General features: G+C 72.6%; 3 protein-coding genes across 5 annotated transcripts; 1 reads left to right on the forward strand and 2 right to left on the reverse strand.

Annotated features, from left to right (window-relative positions):
* Nucleotides 1-60: 60 nt before the first annotated feature.
* Nucleotides 61-1439, reverse strand: MXD3 (MAX dimerization protein 3). Of its 3 annotated transcripts, none has more exons than XM_035559650.2 (5): nucleotides 1255-1439; nucleotides 1146-1175; nucleotides 941-1055; nucleotides 667-838; nucleotides 61-434 (listed from the first exon to the last, which is right to left on the reverse strand). In XM_035559650.2, the coding sequence occupies exons 1-5, from the start codon at nucleotides 1437-1439 to the stop codon at nucleotides 157-159; spliced, it is 780 nt and encodes a 259-aa protein (XP_035415543.1). In that variant the 3' UTR covers nucleotides 61-156. The 3 variants fall into 3 exon arrangements, with proteins under 3 accessions (XP_035415543.1, XP_035415544.1, XP_035415546.1); XM_035559651.2 differs by having other exon boundaries at nucleotides 297-596; XM_035559653.2 differs by having other exon boundaries at nucleotides 297-596; nucleotides 1146-1214.
* Nucleotides 1440-2491: 1052 nt separating this feature from the next.
* Nucleotides 2492-6086, reverse strand: LOC118254414 (lateral signaling target protein 2 homolog). The gene is made up of 13 exons (XM_050713683.1): nucleotides 6045-6086; nucleotides 5095-5235; nucleotides 4891-5027; nucleotides 4562-4810; nucleotides 4398-4487; nucleotides 4211-4300; nucleotides 4021-4122; nucleotides 3703-3932; nucleotides 3473-3646; nucleotides 3282-3395; nucleotides 3014-3112; nucleotides 2768-2880; nucleotides 2492-2668 (listed from the first exon to the last, which is right to left on the reverse strand). The coding sequence occupies exons 1-13, from the start codon at nucleotides 6084-6086 to the stop codon at nucleotides 2537-2539; spliced, it is 1713 nt and encodes a 570-aa protein (XP_050569640.1). The 3' UTR covers nucleotides 2492-2536.
* Nucleotides 6087-7221: 1135 nt separating this feature from the next.
* Nucleotides 7222-15532, forward strand: FAM193B (family with sequence similarity 193 member B). Its single transcript, XM_035559607.2, is given in 12 exon segments — nucleotides 7222-7311; nucleotides 7313-7450; nucleotides 7452-7532; nucleotides 8938-9177; nucleotides 9777-9999; nucleotides 10358-10567; nucleotides 11023-11437; nucleotides 12375-12570; nucleotides 12950-13186; nucleotides 13748-14765; nucleotides 14959-15034; nucleotides 15147-15532. Coding segments are annotated over 12 exon segments (3021 nt in total). The 3' UTR covers nucleotides 15244-15532.
* The last annotated feature ends 60 nt before the right edge of the window (nucleotides 15533-15592 follow it).

Raw genomic sequence — 15592 nt, forward strand, 5'->3', positions numbered from 1 at the left:
GCAGAGCTGGGCTCCGGGGGGTGCGGGTGCAGGGGGCAGCAGGGAGGAGGCAGAGGCGGGTTTGACCAAGTGCCTTTACTGCAATAGTGTCGGGTATGTACAGGGGAGGGGGGCCGAGGAAGCAGTGGGAGCGTGTGGGCGAGTTGCTCAACGCCCTCACTTCCCCTTCCTGGCCCCGGCGGGCGGCGGAGCGGGCCGGTGGCCGCGTCTGGCGGGGCTGGGCACTGCCCAGTGCCAGCTGCAGGCAGCCTCGGGCTCCGCGGCATCCCCGCCGTGGCCGGGCCGGCTGCCAGCGCCTCTTCCGCCCTCTCGAAGTGCTCTGCTGTGCGCAGCGGGGACCGTTAGCTGCGCCGTGCCCGGCTCCGCGCAGCGCCCGGGTGCCCGGTGTCCCCCGGTGCCCTGTGCCTGGGCGGTGAGGCTGGCGGCGGCACTTCCTGCGGCACGGGCAGCGGGAGGAGGCCGGCGGTGCGGAAGGCGGCGCTGTCAGGACCAGGCCCCGCGGGGGCTGGAGTAGCTGTGGTCCCTCCCGGTGCTGAAGGCGGCCGGCGGCGGCTCCCCGCCGAACACCGCGCCCTCCACATCCACCTCGGCCTCCTCTGGGCACAGCGGCGAGGGTCAGCGCCCGGCGGCCGCCCCGCACCCGCCCCCCCCCGTCCCCGCACTGACCTCCGTCCGAGCCCGAGTGCTCCGAGAGCCGGGACGAGTCCAGGCTGTCCGCCCGCAGCCGCTCGCTGCCCGCAGGTGCGAGCAGCTGCTCGAGGCGCTGCCGCAGGCTCCGCTGCTGGCTGCGCAGCCGCTCCTTCACCCGCCGCGCCCTCACCTCCTGCTCCTGCAGCCGCTGCGGGGCACGGGGCGGGCGGGGGGGGGGGGGGGGGCGCTGTCACCGGGGCGGTGGCAGGGGGACGTGGGGGGGGGTTCCCCTGCACCGGGCCGGGCTCACCTGGATGTGCAGCCGGGCGCGGTGCAGGAGGCTCAGCGTGGTGGGCCGGGCCGGCCCGGTACCGGCGGGCACCTGCTGCTTCAGCTGCTCCAGGCAGCGCCGGAGCTGGGCTCGCCTGCGGCCGGGGCGGGCGGCGCTCAGCGCGGGGGCACTGCCCGGTACCGGCCCCGCTCCCGGTACCCCCCGCCCCTCCCTCCGCCGGTACCTGTGCTTCTCCAGCGCGTTGTGCACCGACCTGCGGGAGAGCGGGGGCGGTCGGTACGGGCACCGAGCTCTCGGTACCGGCACCGGGCGCCCCCCGTCCCCCCGCTCACCGATCGCTGCCCGCCGCCTGCCGGGCGCGGGCGGGGCACAGCGAGGCGTAGCCGTGCTCGGCCTCCGCCAGGCCCGCCGGGGCCCGGCCGCCCCTCCCGGTGCCGGTGGCGGCGCCGCGGTCCCGGCGCTCCAGGAACTCCGCGGCCCGCAGCAGCGCCTGGATGCTGCCGCCCGCGGGCTCCATGCCTGGGGGGGGTACGGGGAGGGGGCGGGGCCGGCCCGCCGGGGGCGCGCTCCCATTGGCCCCGCCGCGCCCCGCGGGGCTGACGTCGGCGCGCCGGGGCGGCACGTTCGGGCGGGAAAGCGGCGGCTTCAAATTTGAATCGGCGGGAAGGGGCGGGGCCGCGCGGGGCGGGGACACGCCCACACCTGGAGGCGCCGCCCACAAGCGGGTGGCTCCGCCCAGCCCGCGGGGCGAGGCCACGCCCCTTAAAGGGGCCGGGGCGCGCCTGGGTGGGCGGGCGCGCGTGCACGGAAACCCCGGGGCGGTACGCGGGGCCGCGCCCGTTGGCGTGCACGTGTGCACCCGTGGCTACGTGTGCAGGCAGCGCGCGCGGGCGGGCGTGCACGTGCACAGGGGTGTGTGCACACCTGCGTGTGCACGCGGGCGGGCGCGCGTGCTCGTGTGCGCGTGCACAGCAGCGCTGCCCCCCAGCCCGCGCCCAGGGTGGCCGCTGTCCCCCCTCGCACCCGCCCCGCTGCCACGTTGGGGCACCCTCACCCCCCCCCCCCCGCCCCGCGCACCCGCGGGTGCCCCGCCGCCCCCCAGCCCCGCAGAGCACAGCCGGGCAGCACGCAGCGCTCGGAGCCGTTTATTGGAACCCTGCCCCCGGTGGAAGGGGGCGCCGGGGGGCCCCCGGGTGGCAGCCAGCCCCCCCACCCCCCACCCCACCCCACCCCGGGGCGCGGGCGGCCCCGCCGTCATGTGAGGGCTGTTTGCACCGTCTCAGGACAGGCCCCGGGGGCGGGGGAGACTCTGCCCTGGGCCCAGCAGCAGCCAAAGTTCACCTGAAAAAACGCAACGAAGCAAAACGGGCCCCAGGCAGATCTCCAGCCCCGCGGGCAGGAGCCTGGCGGCGGCCCCGCAAGCCCCACCGGGAGCAGGGGCACGGCCACCACGCACGGGGTGAGGCGGTCCTGCGCCCACCGCGGCCCCGCCGGCACGGCCTGGTGCCGGGCACGGAGCCCTACTGCCGTGGAGCCGCTCCGCAGCCTCGGCACAGCCGCTCCCAGCGGTCCTGCGTCCTCCTACGGAGCCAGGTCTTGCAGCCGGGGGGGGCCTCACCGGCTCCGGGAGCGCCGTGGCGCGGGCGAGAGGTGCACGGCGTAGCAGTGCGTGCAGACACGCACGGGTTTCGGCTGGCCGTAGTGCGGCAGCGCGGCGGTGTGCGGCGAGCAGCGGGCGCAGAAGATCTGTGGGCACAGAGACGGAGTGGTGCTGAGCAGGTCCAGGACCCCCGCAGCCCCGTGCCTGGCGCCGGAGCCCCGTGCCCGGCCCCAGCCCCCCGTTACCTTCCCGCAGCTGCGGCAGTGGTGCCGTCGGCGCAGCAGGGTGAAGGGCGCGCGGCAGGCACAGCACTGGCTGCACGTGCTGTCCGGCACCCACTCCGGCCGGCCGTGGGCTCCTGCTGGGGAAAACACAAAGGTGAAAGCCCCCTGTGGCCCCATCCTCACCTTGGCCACAGCAACGTCCCCAGCCCTGTGGTGCCACCGGGCCGGCACCGTGCCCCAGCCGAGGGCAGCCCCCGTGACCCTCACCTGCCCTCCGGAGCCCGGCTCCCTCCGTGGGGCTGTGGCACAGGGGGCAGTCGGCTACTCGGGGTGCGTCACCCACGTGCAGCTCGCCGTCCTCTTCTTCTGCAGGGACAAGGGAAGTAGACTCAGTGGCCAGGACATGCAGCAGCCCCTGCCCGGGTGGCTGCCAGCAACCCCAGCCGGGTGCTGCGGCCACATCGTCCCCACGCCTGCTGCCACGGCCCCGTCTTGCCTGGAGGAGAGGAGCCGTGCCCCGTGCCCCGTTACTCACTGCTGGTGCCCAAATCCTCTGAGGGGTCCCCCTGCGAGGCAACGATCTTGAAGACCGTTTTCAAGATGCTCCGCAGGTCGCTGGCGAAGTTGGTCTGGAGCTGATCGGCCACCCCTGCGCCGCGAGAGCGGGGCTCTTGGTGCTGCTGGGGGGGCGCGGGGTGGCCGGGGGGAGGCGAGGCGCTCACTCACCTGAGATGCAGACGAAGAGGGTGTGCAGCATGTCCTTGGTGCTGCTGTAGTGGGAGCGCAGCTCCGACCAGCGGGCACCCGGTGGGGCCTCGAGCCGTGGCCCTGGGCTACTTCTGGGGGGCTGGGGGCTGTACGGGGGGAGGCGATGGTCACCCACGGGGTGGCACGAAAAATCTGGACACCCCGGCCCCGCTCCCTCCCCACGCAGACCCTCACGTGCCTGTCCGTGCCTGGGCTCTCCACGGCACTGGGGGGGCCCAACCGCCCCGTGCAGGTGTGGGGTGGGGGGGTGGTGTGCGGGGCCTCCAGGAGACCCCACGGAGCAGGGGGACCTGCTCCAGGCATGGCTGCCCCCCAGGTCGGAGGGGTGGCCGGACTGCAGGGATCCTCTGATTCGGCTGCGCACAGGCTCCTCTCCAGCAGGCAGAGCTCCTCCGCTGACAGCACCCGCAGCAGGTCCCTGCGGCGAGGGGACACAGTGAGCCCTGTGTCACCTCCCCACCACCACCCCGCGGAGGCAGCCGTGTCCCCCCCTCTTGCCCCCATACCTGATCTTCTTCAGGAGGTTGTAGAAGGGGCTGAAAACCCGCGACATCTGCTCGGGGCCGCGCTCCAGGCTGAGGGGACCCTCGGGGTAGATGAGGAGGCCGCTGCGAGGGGACAGCGTGTGACACGGGGTGGCCGCTGGGGCTGGCACGGGGCACCCCCGGGCACCCGTCTGCAGGGGGCTGCACCCACCTGATGATAGCCAGGCGCGGGATGGTGAACATCAGCAGCGGCTCGTAGCCGTCGATCATCTCCTGGGTCAGGTAGCCCGAGCGCAGGGCTCTGTCGGGTGGGGGACACGCAGCCTTACAGCGGGGCTGGGGCAAGGCCAGGGGGCTCAGAGCCCCGGCCCCCCCTCCCCGTGTGCCGTGCCCCTCACCTCTCCACCGTCTCGCAGAAGAGCACGATGATCTCCTGCTGCCTGTAGATCTCCTCGGGGGACTTCACCGCCACCAGCGAGGACACGTAGCTGGAGAGTCGAGGGGGCCGTGAGGTGCCACCAGCCTCCCCCGAGCCCCCCCATCCCAGCACCCCGGCCCCTACCTGAGCTCGAACTCCGCGAAGAGTCGGTCGAACTGGATGAGCGCAGCCCGCACGGGCTCGGGGTAGGTGCCGGGCTGGCTCAGGCTCTGCTCCCGCAGCACCGTCCGCACCAGCTCCAGGCTGCACAGCAGGTTCCTGGCCCGCGGCCGCAGCTGCGCCCCCTCCGCCTCCTCCACCTCGATGAAGGTCCCCGCCAGGAGACACTGCCGGGACCGAGGCGGGGTCAGGAGCCGGCCCCCAGGAGTCTGCCTGTGGTGGGGTGCGCCCCTCGCCCCCCCAGCCTGGGGGACCCGGTTTCCAGCGCCCCCTCCCCGGGGAGCAGGGCTCACCTCGGCAGCGAACAGCATGTGGTTCCCAGGTTGTCCACCAAGAGCTCTTCGGGGAACTTGACCAGGTAGTCGCGGCTGTGCCGCTGCGTGGGGATGCACTCCTCCATGATGCGCTCGATGACGGCCAGCAGGTGAGCCTGGGGAGGGCACGGGCGTCACCCGCAGCCACCCCCATGGGGACCGGGGGACGCGGTGGGGCCGTACCTGGCTGAGGTGGAGCTGGTTGAGGAGCACCAGGTACTGCTGCGGGTCCAGCTCGGCGTCCAGCCCGTTGATCTCGGCCACCACCCGCGTCACCCGCTCGTCGGCAAAGAAGAACTGCGAGAGCAGCCGGGGGTCGGAGCGCTGCGGGGAGAGCGGAGGGGCGATGGGGGGGTGCCACACGGGGGGTGCCACGCCGCAGGGCACCGGCTGGGGTCTGCTCCCGGGTGGCAGCACCCCGCGGGGCAGCCCCGCACCGAGCGCTCCCGGCCGAGGCGGCCGTCCCCACCCATGCCTCAGTTTCCCCAGGGCAGAGCAGGATGAACAAGCTCGCCTGCATCCCGCGAGCGTGGGCACGGATCCGTGCGCAGCTGTAAACACCGGACCGGGTGAAAGGTCCGCAGGAAGGCTCCCGGGCAGGGAGCGCGGGGGCACCAGGAAACGAGCTCCGTGCCCCGCTGCTCCCTAAATCTCTCCGCAGGGCCGGGCCCGCAGGGCTGGGGGTGCCGAGGCCCGGTCCCGGCGTCGCTGGGGCGGGCGCGGAGCTGCCCGGTCCCGTCCCGCTCCCGTGAGTCACCAGCCGGGCCCGCCGGCACCGCTCCCTCCTCCGCCCTGCCCCGGGAGGGCCGGGCCCCGCCGGGCTCCCGGCACCCACCGGCGTCGCGGCGAGCCCCCGAGTCCCGCTGCCCGGCTCCGGTGCCCCCGGGGCCGCCTCCTCCCTCCGCAGCGCAGCCCCGGGGCTGCCCCCGTTCCTCGCCCGGCAGCACCGGCAGCGCTCCCCCCCGAGGGGGCTCCGTCCGCCCCCCGCCCCGGCTCGGCCCCGGGTGCCCACCGGCCCCGGTACGCGGGGCCGCCGCTCCGGGGGCACCGGGGCTGGCGGCCGCCCCGTCCCCGGTACGGTCCCCGGCGGCCCCGACGGGGCGGGCGGCGGTGGCCGTCGCCGCCGCTCTCACCTTGGGCCGGTGCAGCCACCTCCGGAGGGCGGCGGGCAGCATGGCGCGACCGGGAGCTCTGTCGCCGCCGCCCGGCTCCCCGAGCCCGCCGCTCGCCGACGGGGCGGGCCGGCACCGGGCACCGCCCGGGGGCGTGACGGGGCGGTGTCCGCCCACCTTCGGGTCTACGGCCGCGGGGACGCGGTCGGCCGTTCCCCGTCGCACCCCTGCCCGCCCCGCCCGGCCCGGCCCGCGGCGGGACCCGGGGCTTGCCCGGTGCCGGCGGCCCCCCGACGGGCCGGTTCCTCGCTGCCGTCTCACCGCGGGCGGATCCCCGTCGGGGCGGGCAGGGTGCCCGGTGTCGGTGCCCGGTTCCCTCCCGCTCCTCCCGGTTCCCCCGTGCCCCCGCGGCCCCTCCGGTGCCCGCCCCCGCCGGCCGTGGGCTGCAGGGCGGGACGGTCCGGGGGCGGGCGGCTGCTCCCACACGGCACCGTGCCCCAGGATGTTGCGGACGGCGATAACTCCGATGGCTCAGAGCCTAACGAGGTCAATTCACCAGCCAAAAATCCACTGGGGACGCACCGAGGCACCACCCGGGCGGAGGAAGTCCCTGAGTCACGGCTGGCACGGCCGGTCCCGGGGGGCCCGCTGGGCTCGGCTCCGCCATGCCCGAGCACCGTGCCCACGTCCCCGGTACCGTGAGCGGGACCCCTGCCCCCCCCCCCGCCCCCAACTGTGGGTAGCGCTGTGTGTTGGGGCTGGGGGCTCAGGGGGTGTCCTCGTCCCCACGTACTGCGCTCATCCCGCTGCAGGAGGCCCGCCGGCACGAGGCTGTGGCGTGGATGGAGGCATCCCACGGGGCATTTTTGGGGCGACGTGCTGTAGGGGGACAGGGGGGCGAGGGGCTGAGCCGGCCCCAGCTCTGCCGGTGGGTTCGGGGTGCCCCGGGGGGGGGGCCTGGCGGCGCTGTCCGCGCACAGCACCGGGAGCAGGGTGCTGGGACGCCCCTGGGCGCGGGCCCCGCTGCACTCCCCGCAGAACCGAGGGGGGGGTTCCGAGGGGACCCCCCCCCGAAACCTGCGAGCCCCCCACACCGAGCTCCGGGCCTCGGGGGCGGGCAATGCCCGGCGGCGGCTCCCGCCGAGCCTCCTCCGGCCGCCGGGCGGCGCCCCGGTGCGCGGCGCTGCCCGCTCGGGAAATGGCGGCGGCGGCTTCGCCTCGCCGGGCCGCCCCCCCCCGGGCAGGGGCCGGACGGGCCGCGCCGCCATATTGGCTGTTGTCCTGTCTGCGGCGGGCGCCGGGCCGCGCTCGCCATGACTCGCAGGCGGAACAAGGCGGCGGCGGCCACCGGCGGCTCCGCCAACCGCCGAGAACGCCCCGGGGGTGCCGCCGGGCCGACCCCCCCCGCCCCGCCGCCGCCGCCGCCGCCCCCCCCCGGAACCTCCCGCCCCGTCCGAGGTGGCGGCGGCGGCGGGCGGCAGCGCCGAGCCGGGCAGAGCCGCCCCGCAGGTACCGGGGGGAGGGGTCCCGGGGGGGTTCGGGGGCCCCGCGGGGTCTCCGGGGGGTGCGGAGCTTGGGGGGGGCCGGGGGTGCCCGGGGGGTGCCGGTGGGGCGGGGACGGCGGCGGCTCCCCGTGCACCGCCGGGGGGTGCGGGGGGCTCCGCGCTGCTCGGTTGCCGCCCCCTGGGGAGGGGCCGGAGCCCTCGCCCCCCGGCAGTGCGGGGGGGCCGCTCCCCGAGCCGCCGGTGCTCTCCTGCGGCCGGGGGCCGGCCGCTCCCGCAGCCCCTGCGCGCCGGGACCGCCGTGCAGCCGCCCCCCGGGGGCTGGGGGTGCGGTGCGTGCCCCCCTCCCGGGGGGGCGCCCCCCCAGCTCGCTGTGCCCGGGGGGCCGCGGGGGGCCGCAGCGCCCGCAGGGCGGGCTGGCCCCGCTGCTGGGCGATGCTGCCCGCTGTCCCCAGGGTGCTGCCGCCACCTGCTATGGGGGCACGCGGCGGGACCGGGGGGCGCGGGTCCCTGCTCCGCAGGGGTGCGCTGGGTGCCCTGGGCAGCGCCATCCCCTACAGCATCCCCTACAGCAGCGGTGCCGCCTGCCCCTGCTGCAGCGCGGGGTGGTCCCGCGGCCACCGCCCCCCAGCCCGCAGCCGCCCGGGGGGCTGCGCGCCCCCCACCCTCTCCTTGGCCTCTGACCTTAGCGTCACCTTGAGCCCGGGGGACGCCATCTGTTTGGCAGCAGCGGCTCGGTGTGCGCTCATTGTCGCGGGGCCCGCCGCAGCCGCAGACAATGGGGGCCCCCGCGCAGCGCTCGGCTCGGCGCGGCCTCCGGAGAGCCCGCAGGCTGCGGCCCCGTGCCCGCTGCCGTGCCAGGCTGCGAGCCCCGTCCCGTCCTCCCCGCGCACAGAGAGCACCGGGGGCTGCTCCCCGCCCTGGCGCATCCTTGCTGCTGGGTTTGCAGAACAAAGAGGTGGGCGGGGGGGCTCAGGGGGTGTGGGTGCTGTGATAGGGGGTCTGCGATGGGCAAGGAGGGAGCGTGGTGGCTGCAGGACCCCCAGCCCGGCCCTGCGGGGTGACGTCCGCGGATCCTGCTCTGCCCTGGGAGTTTCCTTGGTCCCGCTGTAGCGCAGGTGCAGGGGGAGCTGCTGGTGGCCTCGCAGGCTGGCGTGGTGCTACCTGGTGGTGGGACCGGCTCTTGAGCACAGCGTGGTCCACCCAGTGGTCTGAGATGCTCACAGCTGGCACATCTTAAGCCCGAGGCCGCTCTGTGCTGCTGGGACAAGGCGCAGACCCACGTGTAGCCTGCGAGAAGCGCTCCGGTTTGATGCCAGCATCCCGAGGGCTGCCCTGGTGTGCCAGGCTGGGCCCCGCCGCGAGCCGTGCCGTGCCCCGGGGTGACTTGTGGCCCATGTGTCCCGCCGCAGGGGCTGCCCACCGCCAACCAGTCGGTGCAGACGTGCTGCCTGCTCTGCCACCGCGAGCGCAAGGACTGGGGAGGGCCGTCCCACAATGGGCTGGTTTCCCCCGGCGAGAGGCTGCCGCCAGACTTCGTGCCAACGCTCGTGCAGAACCTCCTGGGAGAAATGCCGCTGTGGATCTGCCAGAGCTGCCGGAAGAGCGTGGAGGAGGAAGAGCGGCGGGCGGTGCAGGAGCAGGCCCTGGCGGTACGCGGCCGGGCAGCGGCGGGTGGCAGGGCTGGGTGTCCCGCGAGCGCGGCCTCGCAGCATCGATCGCCCCGTGGCGTGAGCTGGGTGTGCAGACCCCCTCCTCGCCGCGACCTGAGCTCCTCAAGAGTTGCTCGGGTGGGTCAGAGGGTGGTACGGAGGCTTCCCTGGCAGCCTGAGCAGTGCAGGAGCTGCCTGCCTGGCCGGGCCGGCGGTGCCGCTGCTTCTGTGCCAGCCCCGCTGCACAGCGCCTTGTGCTCGTCCTCCCCGCGCTGCCTGGCCCAGCCCTGGGGCTCTGGGCTGCGGGCACCCGGGGCGGTGGGGCAGCGTGTGCCAGGGCAGGTGCCTGCCTGCGTGCAGGGCTCGGGGGGCAAAGCGGTGACTTCCCCTGTGGGTCTATTTAGCCCTGGCCCTTGGCATCCACCTGGCTTGCTGGCCTGGGCCCTGGGAGCCAGGGTGCGTCGCTGCTGGATGGAGGCAGCGAGAGGAGCAGGGGCTCGGATCAGTGGAGGGGGTCTTGGCCCCAACACCGCGGGGCTGAGGGCGTCCCGCCTCCCCCAGGGGCCCGCTGCTGCTTCACTCCGTGTTTTCCTTGCCAGGTCTCGTTATCCCACACGTCCTGCAAGTCGCAGTCTTGTGGGGGTGGCTCCCACTCCTCTTCCTCTTCCACCTCCTCCTCCTCCTCCTCGTGCCACGGGAACTCAGGGGACTGGGACCCCAGCTCTTTCTTGTCTGCTCACAAGCTCTCGGGGCTCTGGAACTCGCAGCACACCAACGGGGCCGCGCAGGGCAGTCCCCTTGGGGCCCCCCCTGCTGCACTAGGTGAGTTGAACCCCTGCGGGGCTGAGCAGAGCTTTCTCCCTGCTCCTTGGCTGAGGCTGCTTCCTTGCAGGCACCGGAGCGGCGGGCAGGGGAGGTGGGCTGGGTCTCTGCATGCCGGCTGGGTGCCTGGGTGCCACCCTCTGCTGTGTGCCACCCTCTGCTGCAGCAAAGGCAGAGGTGCTGGGCTTTCAGAGCGTTCTGCTTTGCCGTGAGTGCTGCTCCAGCACCGTGTTGGCGTGCCACGCTGCGGGCAGGGTAGAGCGGGGTGGCTGCAAGCATGCTTGAGCTGCTTTTCCCCCCCAGAAATGGCCAGGGGACGCCAGGCAGTAGCCAGGCCCTCGCTCTGCTTTCCTTTCAGGCGACAAGCACCCCAGCCTGGCTCTCTCCCCAGAGTGTGTCGGCCAGGCTCCTGCCGCGGCGCCGGGGCTCAAGGCCTGTCCCTACAGCCACGCGGCCTCCCCCGCAGCCGGCAGCGCCGCCCCGGGCTCGCCTCTGCCTACCTCACTCGACTTCTGCAAGACGCTGCCGAAGCAGTTCAAAAGCATGTGCCGGAGGGCCACCCCGCCAGGTGCGTGCGCCGGGGCAGGGCTGGCCTCGTCCTCCCAGCCCGCTGCTCTGCGCTGCCTTCTCCAGCCCCCTCTTTCCCCTCGCTCTGCTCCGTGTGGGGCTGGGCCAGGTCCTGCGGGGGAGACAAGGGGCTGCCGAGGCCCCTTGCGAGCCGGGATGGCTTCGAGCCCACGTTCCCTGCGGGGAGGCAGGGTTGGTCCCGTGGAGAAGCAGCCCAGAGAGCAGAGGTGCTCGCTGTCCTGCTCCCTCCGGAGCAGCCCCTGTGCTTTGTCTGCTGGCTGAGGATGCGCTGTGGCACCTCTTGGCACTAGCAGAGGTGTGGGAGCCTCCTCTAGGCTGGTGTGGAGCTCGTGCTGAGGGACCCGTGCGATTTTGGGCGCGGGGTGGCTCTGAGCATGTCCCTGGCCCACGTAGGACAGCCAGCATCTGACCGTCTCTGCTTCTGCCCGCCCGCAGGTGAGGCCTTCCACTCCTCAGAGCACCATCAGCACTCGGACCTCACCGCTCCTCCCAACAGCCCCACCGGCCTCCCCTCGCAGCCGCCGGCGCTGGTGCCCTCCAAGCAGCCCCCTGCCCACCCGGGGCCCTTCGGCTCCCCTCCGCACGTCCCGCCGGGCTCCTCCCCGCAGCCCGCGCTCTTCCCCGCGCCCAGCGTGCAGGCGGCAGCCCCGAAGCCGGCGTCCGAGCCCCCTCCCGCTGGCGTCGCCTCCCACGGCCCGGGGTCGTGCAAGAGCCCCCACCTGCCCCCCGCCAACGTGCCGCTGCTGAAGATGCCGCCTCCGCTTTCCGGCTGCGCCCACCCGTGCAACGGGCACTGCAGTACTTCGCTCATCCCTCCGCCTGCCTCCCACCAGCTGCCCGGCACGAACAGGTGAGCGGGCGACCCCCGCGTGCTTCCAACCTCTCCTCCTGGCCAACACGCCCCTTCTCCCACCCTGCCCAAGGATGCTCCTTCCCCATGTGAAGGCACCGACCGCTCTGGAGCGGTGGTGCAGAGCTGCCGTGGTTGCGGGCCGGTTCCGTAGCCGCAGACCCCTGGTGTCAGGGGGTTAAGCCCTTTTTCTCCCCGTGTGTCTTCTCTGTGCGGTTGTCCCGTAGTACTGCGGTGCAGAAGAGACTCTGCTCGCTTGCTCCTCCTCCAGTTAAAAGACCCAGAGGAGCCGCCTGGCCAGCCTGCTGGTGGCCACCAGGACCTTTGTCAGTGAGACCCAAGGGACCGGGCAAAGGTCCTCGAGAAGACGAAGCCCGCGGACCGCTGGTTCTGCTCGCCCGCTCCTCTGGCCCTCTTCGGGCTGCCTGTGCCTGGGAAGAGAGCACGCTGAGCCCAGGGCGCTGGTCCCTCTCCGCTGCTTAGCGCTCGCCGCTGAGGGCCAGCCGGGTCTCGAGCAGGAGCTAGAGGAATGGCGCTGTGGGCTCTGCCCCGGCCACCCCGGCCTTGAGCTGGGCGGGCCGTGCCCGCGGGAGTCGGGCCCGCCCGCGCGTGGGGATGTCTGGCAGCTGCGTGCAGTTCCAGCGTTTCTCTCCCGTGCTGCCTGCTGCCCCCAGTGAGTACCGCTCCTTGCCCTGGGATCAGCTCGTGGCCTCGCAGGGGACGGTTTTTGGAGCTCTGCTGTGCCAGAGGCGCTGGGAGGCGAGGAGCTAGAGGTGCCTTCTGCTCTGGGCTCCTCCACTGCAGGAGGAGGGTGCAGGGGATGGGGTTTGTCTGCCCTGCGAATCGTGCTCCGGCACGGGAGGGGTGCTCCTACACACCCAGCGCCGGGTGATTCTGAGCCCCTGGGTTCCCCCTCACCTCTTGCCCTTCTCCCCAGGGACCCCTCTTGCAAAGGGCACAAGTTCCCAAACGGCACCGGCTGCCACCCGCCGCAGCCGTGCGAGGCGGACGAGGGGCTCGGGGAGGACGAGGACAGCAGCTCGGAGCGCAGCTCCTGCACGTCCTCCTCCACCAACCAGAAGGACGGCAAGTTCTGCGACTGCTGCTACTGTGAGTTCTTCGGCCACAACGCGGTGAGTGAGGGGCTGCTCTGCAGCCGCCCCCGGTCTTCGGGCTCGGCTCTGCTCTGTGCTGTGAAGTTATGAAGTCTGTGTGGAGGGTGGGAAGGTGGGAAGCTCGGGCCGCAGCTGTCCTCTGCCATCATGTGTACCCCCTGCACCCCGTTGATTTCCCTCCTGCCTCATCAGCTTGTTGGTCCCCCTTGCTCCCAGCCTTCTGCCTGTCAAACCCTGTGGCTTGGAAAAGAGTTTGGCAGGGGCTGTGCTCACTCATCCCGCTGTGACCTCAGGGACAGGAGCGGTTGGGGAGGGCAGTGGGGGACCCGTGTGGAAGCTGGGGCTGCCTGCGCTGGTCCCCGTGCCTGCCAGGCCTGACAGGTTTTGCCTCCCGCAGCCCCCAGCCGCTCCCACAAGCCGCAACTACGCCGAGATCCGGGAGAAGCTGCGTTCGCGCCTCACCAAGAGGAAAGAGGAGCTGCCACAGAAGCTAGGGCACAACAGCGGCTCGGGAGAGCCGGCTGTGGACCACCGTAACGTGGACGAGCTGCTGGACTACATCAACAGCACGGAGCCCAAGCCCCTGAACAGTGCCAAGGCGGCCAAGCGGGCACGGCACAAGCAGAAGAAGAAGGTGAGGCTGGGCAGAGGGAAGGGCTGCTCTGTGCCATGTCCTGTTGTGCCGGGTGGGGAGAGCGTGCAAGAGGGGAGGCCTGTCCTCCTCATCTTGGAAGGTCAGGCCAAGACTGCGAGGGCTTTGCCTTCTCTCTCTTCATCCTTTTGGTTTCTTCAGCTCTATGTCCTTTACTGCCCCTCTGCCCTGAGGTGACAGCAGTGCTCCGTGGGGGGAGCTTCCATGGGGAGCTTCCCTGTGCCTCTGTTCATACAGAGGGTACCCAAAACACCTGGGAGGGCCAGACTGGTGTGTTCTGCCTGCTGCAGGCTGGGGCTCTGATAAACAGCACGGCTCTGTAGTGGAGAGAGGCAGTGCTGTGACAGCTTCTGCTGTTTGCTGCTGCCTCGTGCCCAGAGTGGTGGCTGTTGTGGTGCCCACAGTGGACACCTGACAGTTTGGGAGCTGTGGACGACATGGGAAAGCCATACTGAGCACTAGCCCTCAGTTTGCTGCCTGACAAGGCTAATGCGTGGCCTGCATGCGTGTCTCTGACCCATCTGATCTTCTCCTGTGTTGCAGGAGAAGGAGAAAGCCCAGCTGGAAGCGGAGGCCCAGAAGCGAGCAGAGCGCGCCCCTGCAGCCAGCCAGACCAGGGAGCCGGCCGAGGAGAAGCTGCTGGAGTGGCCAGAGCTGGAGCTGGAGCGAGTGAACAGCTTCCTCAGCAGCCGGCTGCAGGAGATCAAGAACACCATCAAGGACTCCATCCGGGCCAGCTTCAGCGTCTATGACCTCAACCTGGACGTCAACGACTTCCCCAAGAAGGCAGCTGTCCTGGAGCAGAAGAACCTGCTCTCCCACCTCAACGGCTCCTCCGACCTGCAGGACATAGACCTGGCCCTCGCCCCGCTCAGCCTGGGCCCCGCCAAGAGCCACGCGTTGCTCCGGGGCGAGCTGGGCCCCCGATGGGGCGAGGGGCCGGGGGAGCCGCCGCCAGCCCCGCCGGCTGAGAACGGCGTGGTGAAGCGCCTCAGCGCCGTGCCCAGCCTCTCCCGCATGATCTGGGTGCAGTCCAAGGCCGCGGACTCCGCCGTGGACGGTAGCGGGCTGAGCCCGGAGCCCAAGGAGGGGCCGCAGCCCAAGGGGCTGGAGCCACCGGAGCAGGCGCCGGCGGGAGGCCGGCAGCGGAAAAACAAGCGGCAGAGCGGGCAGGTGAAAAAGGGGGACGGTGCTGTGGCGCCCGGGGGCCAGGCCAGGCTGGAGAGCCCTGGTGCGAAGGGGCAGGTGCTGGGAACCAAGCACCCTTCGAAGCCCGGCGCCACGGAGCCGCAGCGGGCGGGTGGCTGCGCAGAGGTGGTGGAGGGCAGCAAGGGGCAGCCCTGGGGCTGCGGCAGCGCCAGGCCGGAGAAGGAGAGGAGCGGCGACTGGAAGGGCCGGAGGGGAGAGGGCAAAGCTGAGCTGCCGGATCCGGCACAGCCGCCCAACGCGGCCCCCGGGGACCGGCAGCTGCCTCACCCCACTGCCCGGGGGGGGTCCCCCCAGCCCAAGGGCAAGAGCAGGAAGAGCCGGAACAAGGTGGAGAAATCCAGTACCTCTATTGGTGAGTGTCAGCGGCTCTGTTCTATGGTCCCTTCCCCAAACCAGCCCTTCCCCTGCCCGCTGCCACCCCCCTTCCCATCCCCGTGCCCTGGTGGGGGGAGTCCCGTCCCTGGAAGAACGGTGATGGGAGGGAGCTGGGCGTCCGGCATGCCACCATATCATGCTGACCCGTTGTTCTCTGCCTTGCCTGCCAGATGACGTGTTCCTGCCCAAGGACTTAGACGGGGTAGAGATGGACGAGACTGACCGAGAAGTGGAGTATTTCAAGAGGTGAGGTGGCGTCACCTGGCACGGGACGGGGGCTGGGTCCGGGAGCTGGCTCTCAGCCCCGGGCTGGTCGGGGAGCTGCTGGCTCATGGGGGCTCTCTCCTTTCCCCGCCAGGTTCTGTCTGGACTCTGCCAAGCAGACGCGCCAGAAGGTGGCCGTGAACTGGACCAACTTCACCCTGAAGAAAACCACTTCCAGCGCAGCGCAGTGAGGCGCGGGGCCGCCCCCCCGCCCCCGGCCGCTCCGCTCTCCTCACTGTGCCCCTCGCCACCGCCCTCCCCGGGGGTCCCCCCGGCTCTCCTCTGTGGGGTCCCCCCTCGGGGGGGTCCCGGTGCTCTCCTGCCCCGCGGGACCCCCGGGGCTCCCTTCGCCCCCTTCCTCCCCGCCGCGGGGTCACCCCCGCCCCAGCCGTCCCCTCGCCCCTCTCCGCCCGGCTCCCTGCGGGGAAGAAAGGCCCGTGCTGGACCCAATAAAGAACTTTTTAATTTTTTATTTTATTTAACCCCAGCCTCTGCTGCTTTTGTTCTGCGCCCGGGGGAGGGGGGGGGGGGGGGGGCTCG

This window comes from Cygnus atratus, chromosome 14, assembly GCF_013377495.2.
Source record: "Cygnus atratus isolate AKBS03 ecotype Queensland, Australia chromosome 14, CAtr_DNAZoo_HiC_assembly, whole genome shotgun sequence".
In the NCBI taxonomy this organism is placed as follows: domain Eukaryota; kingdom Metazoa; phylum Chordata; class Aves; order Anseriformes; family Anatidae; genus Cygnus; species Cygnus atratus.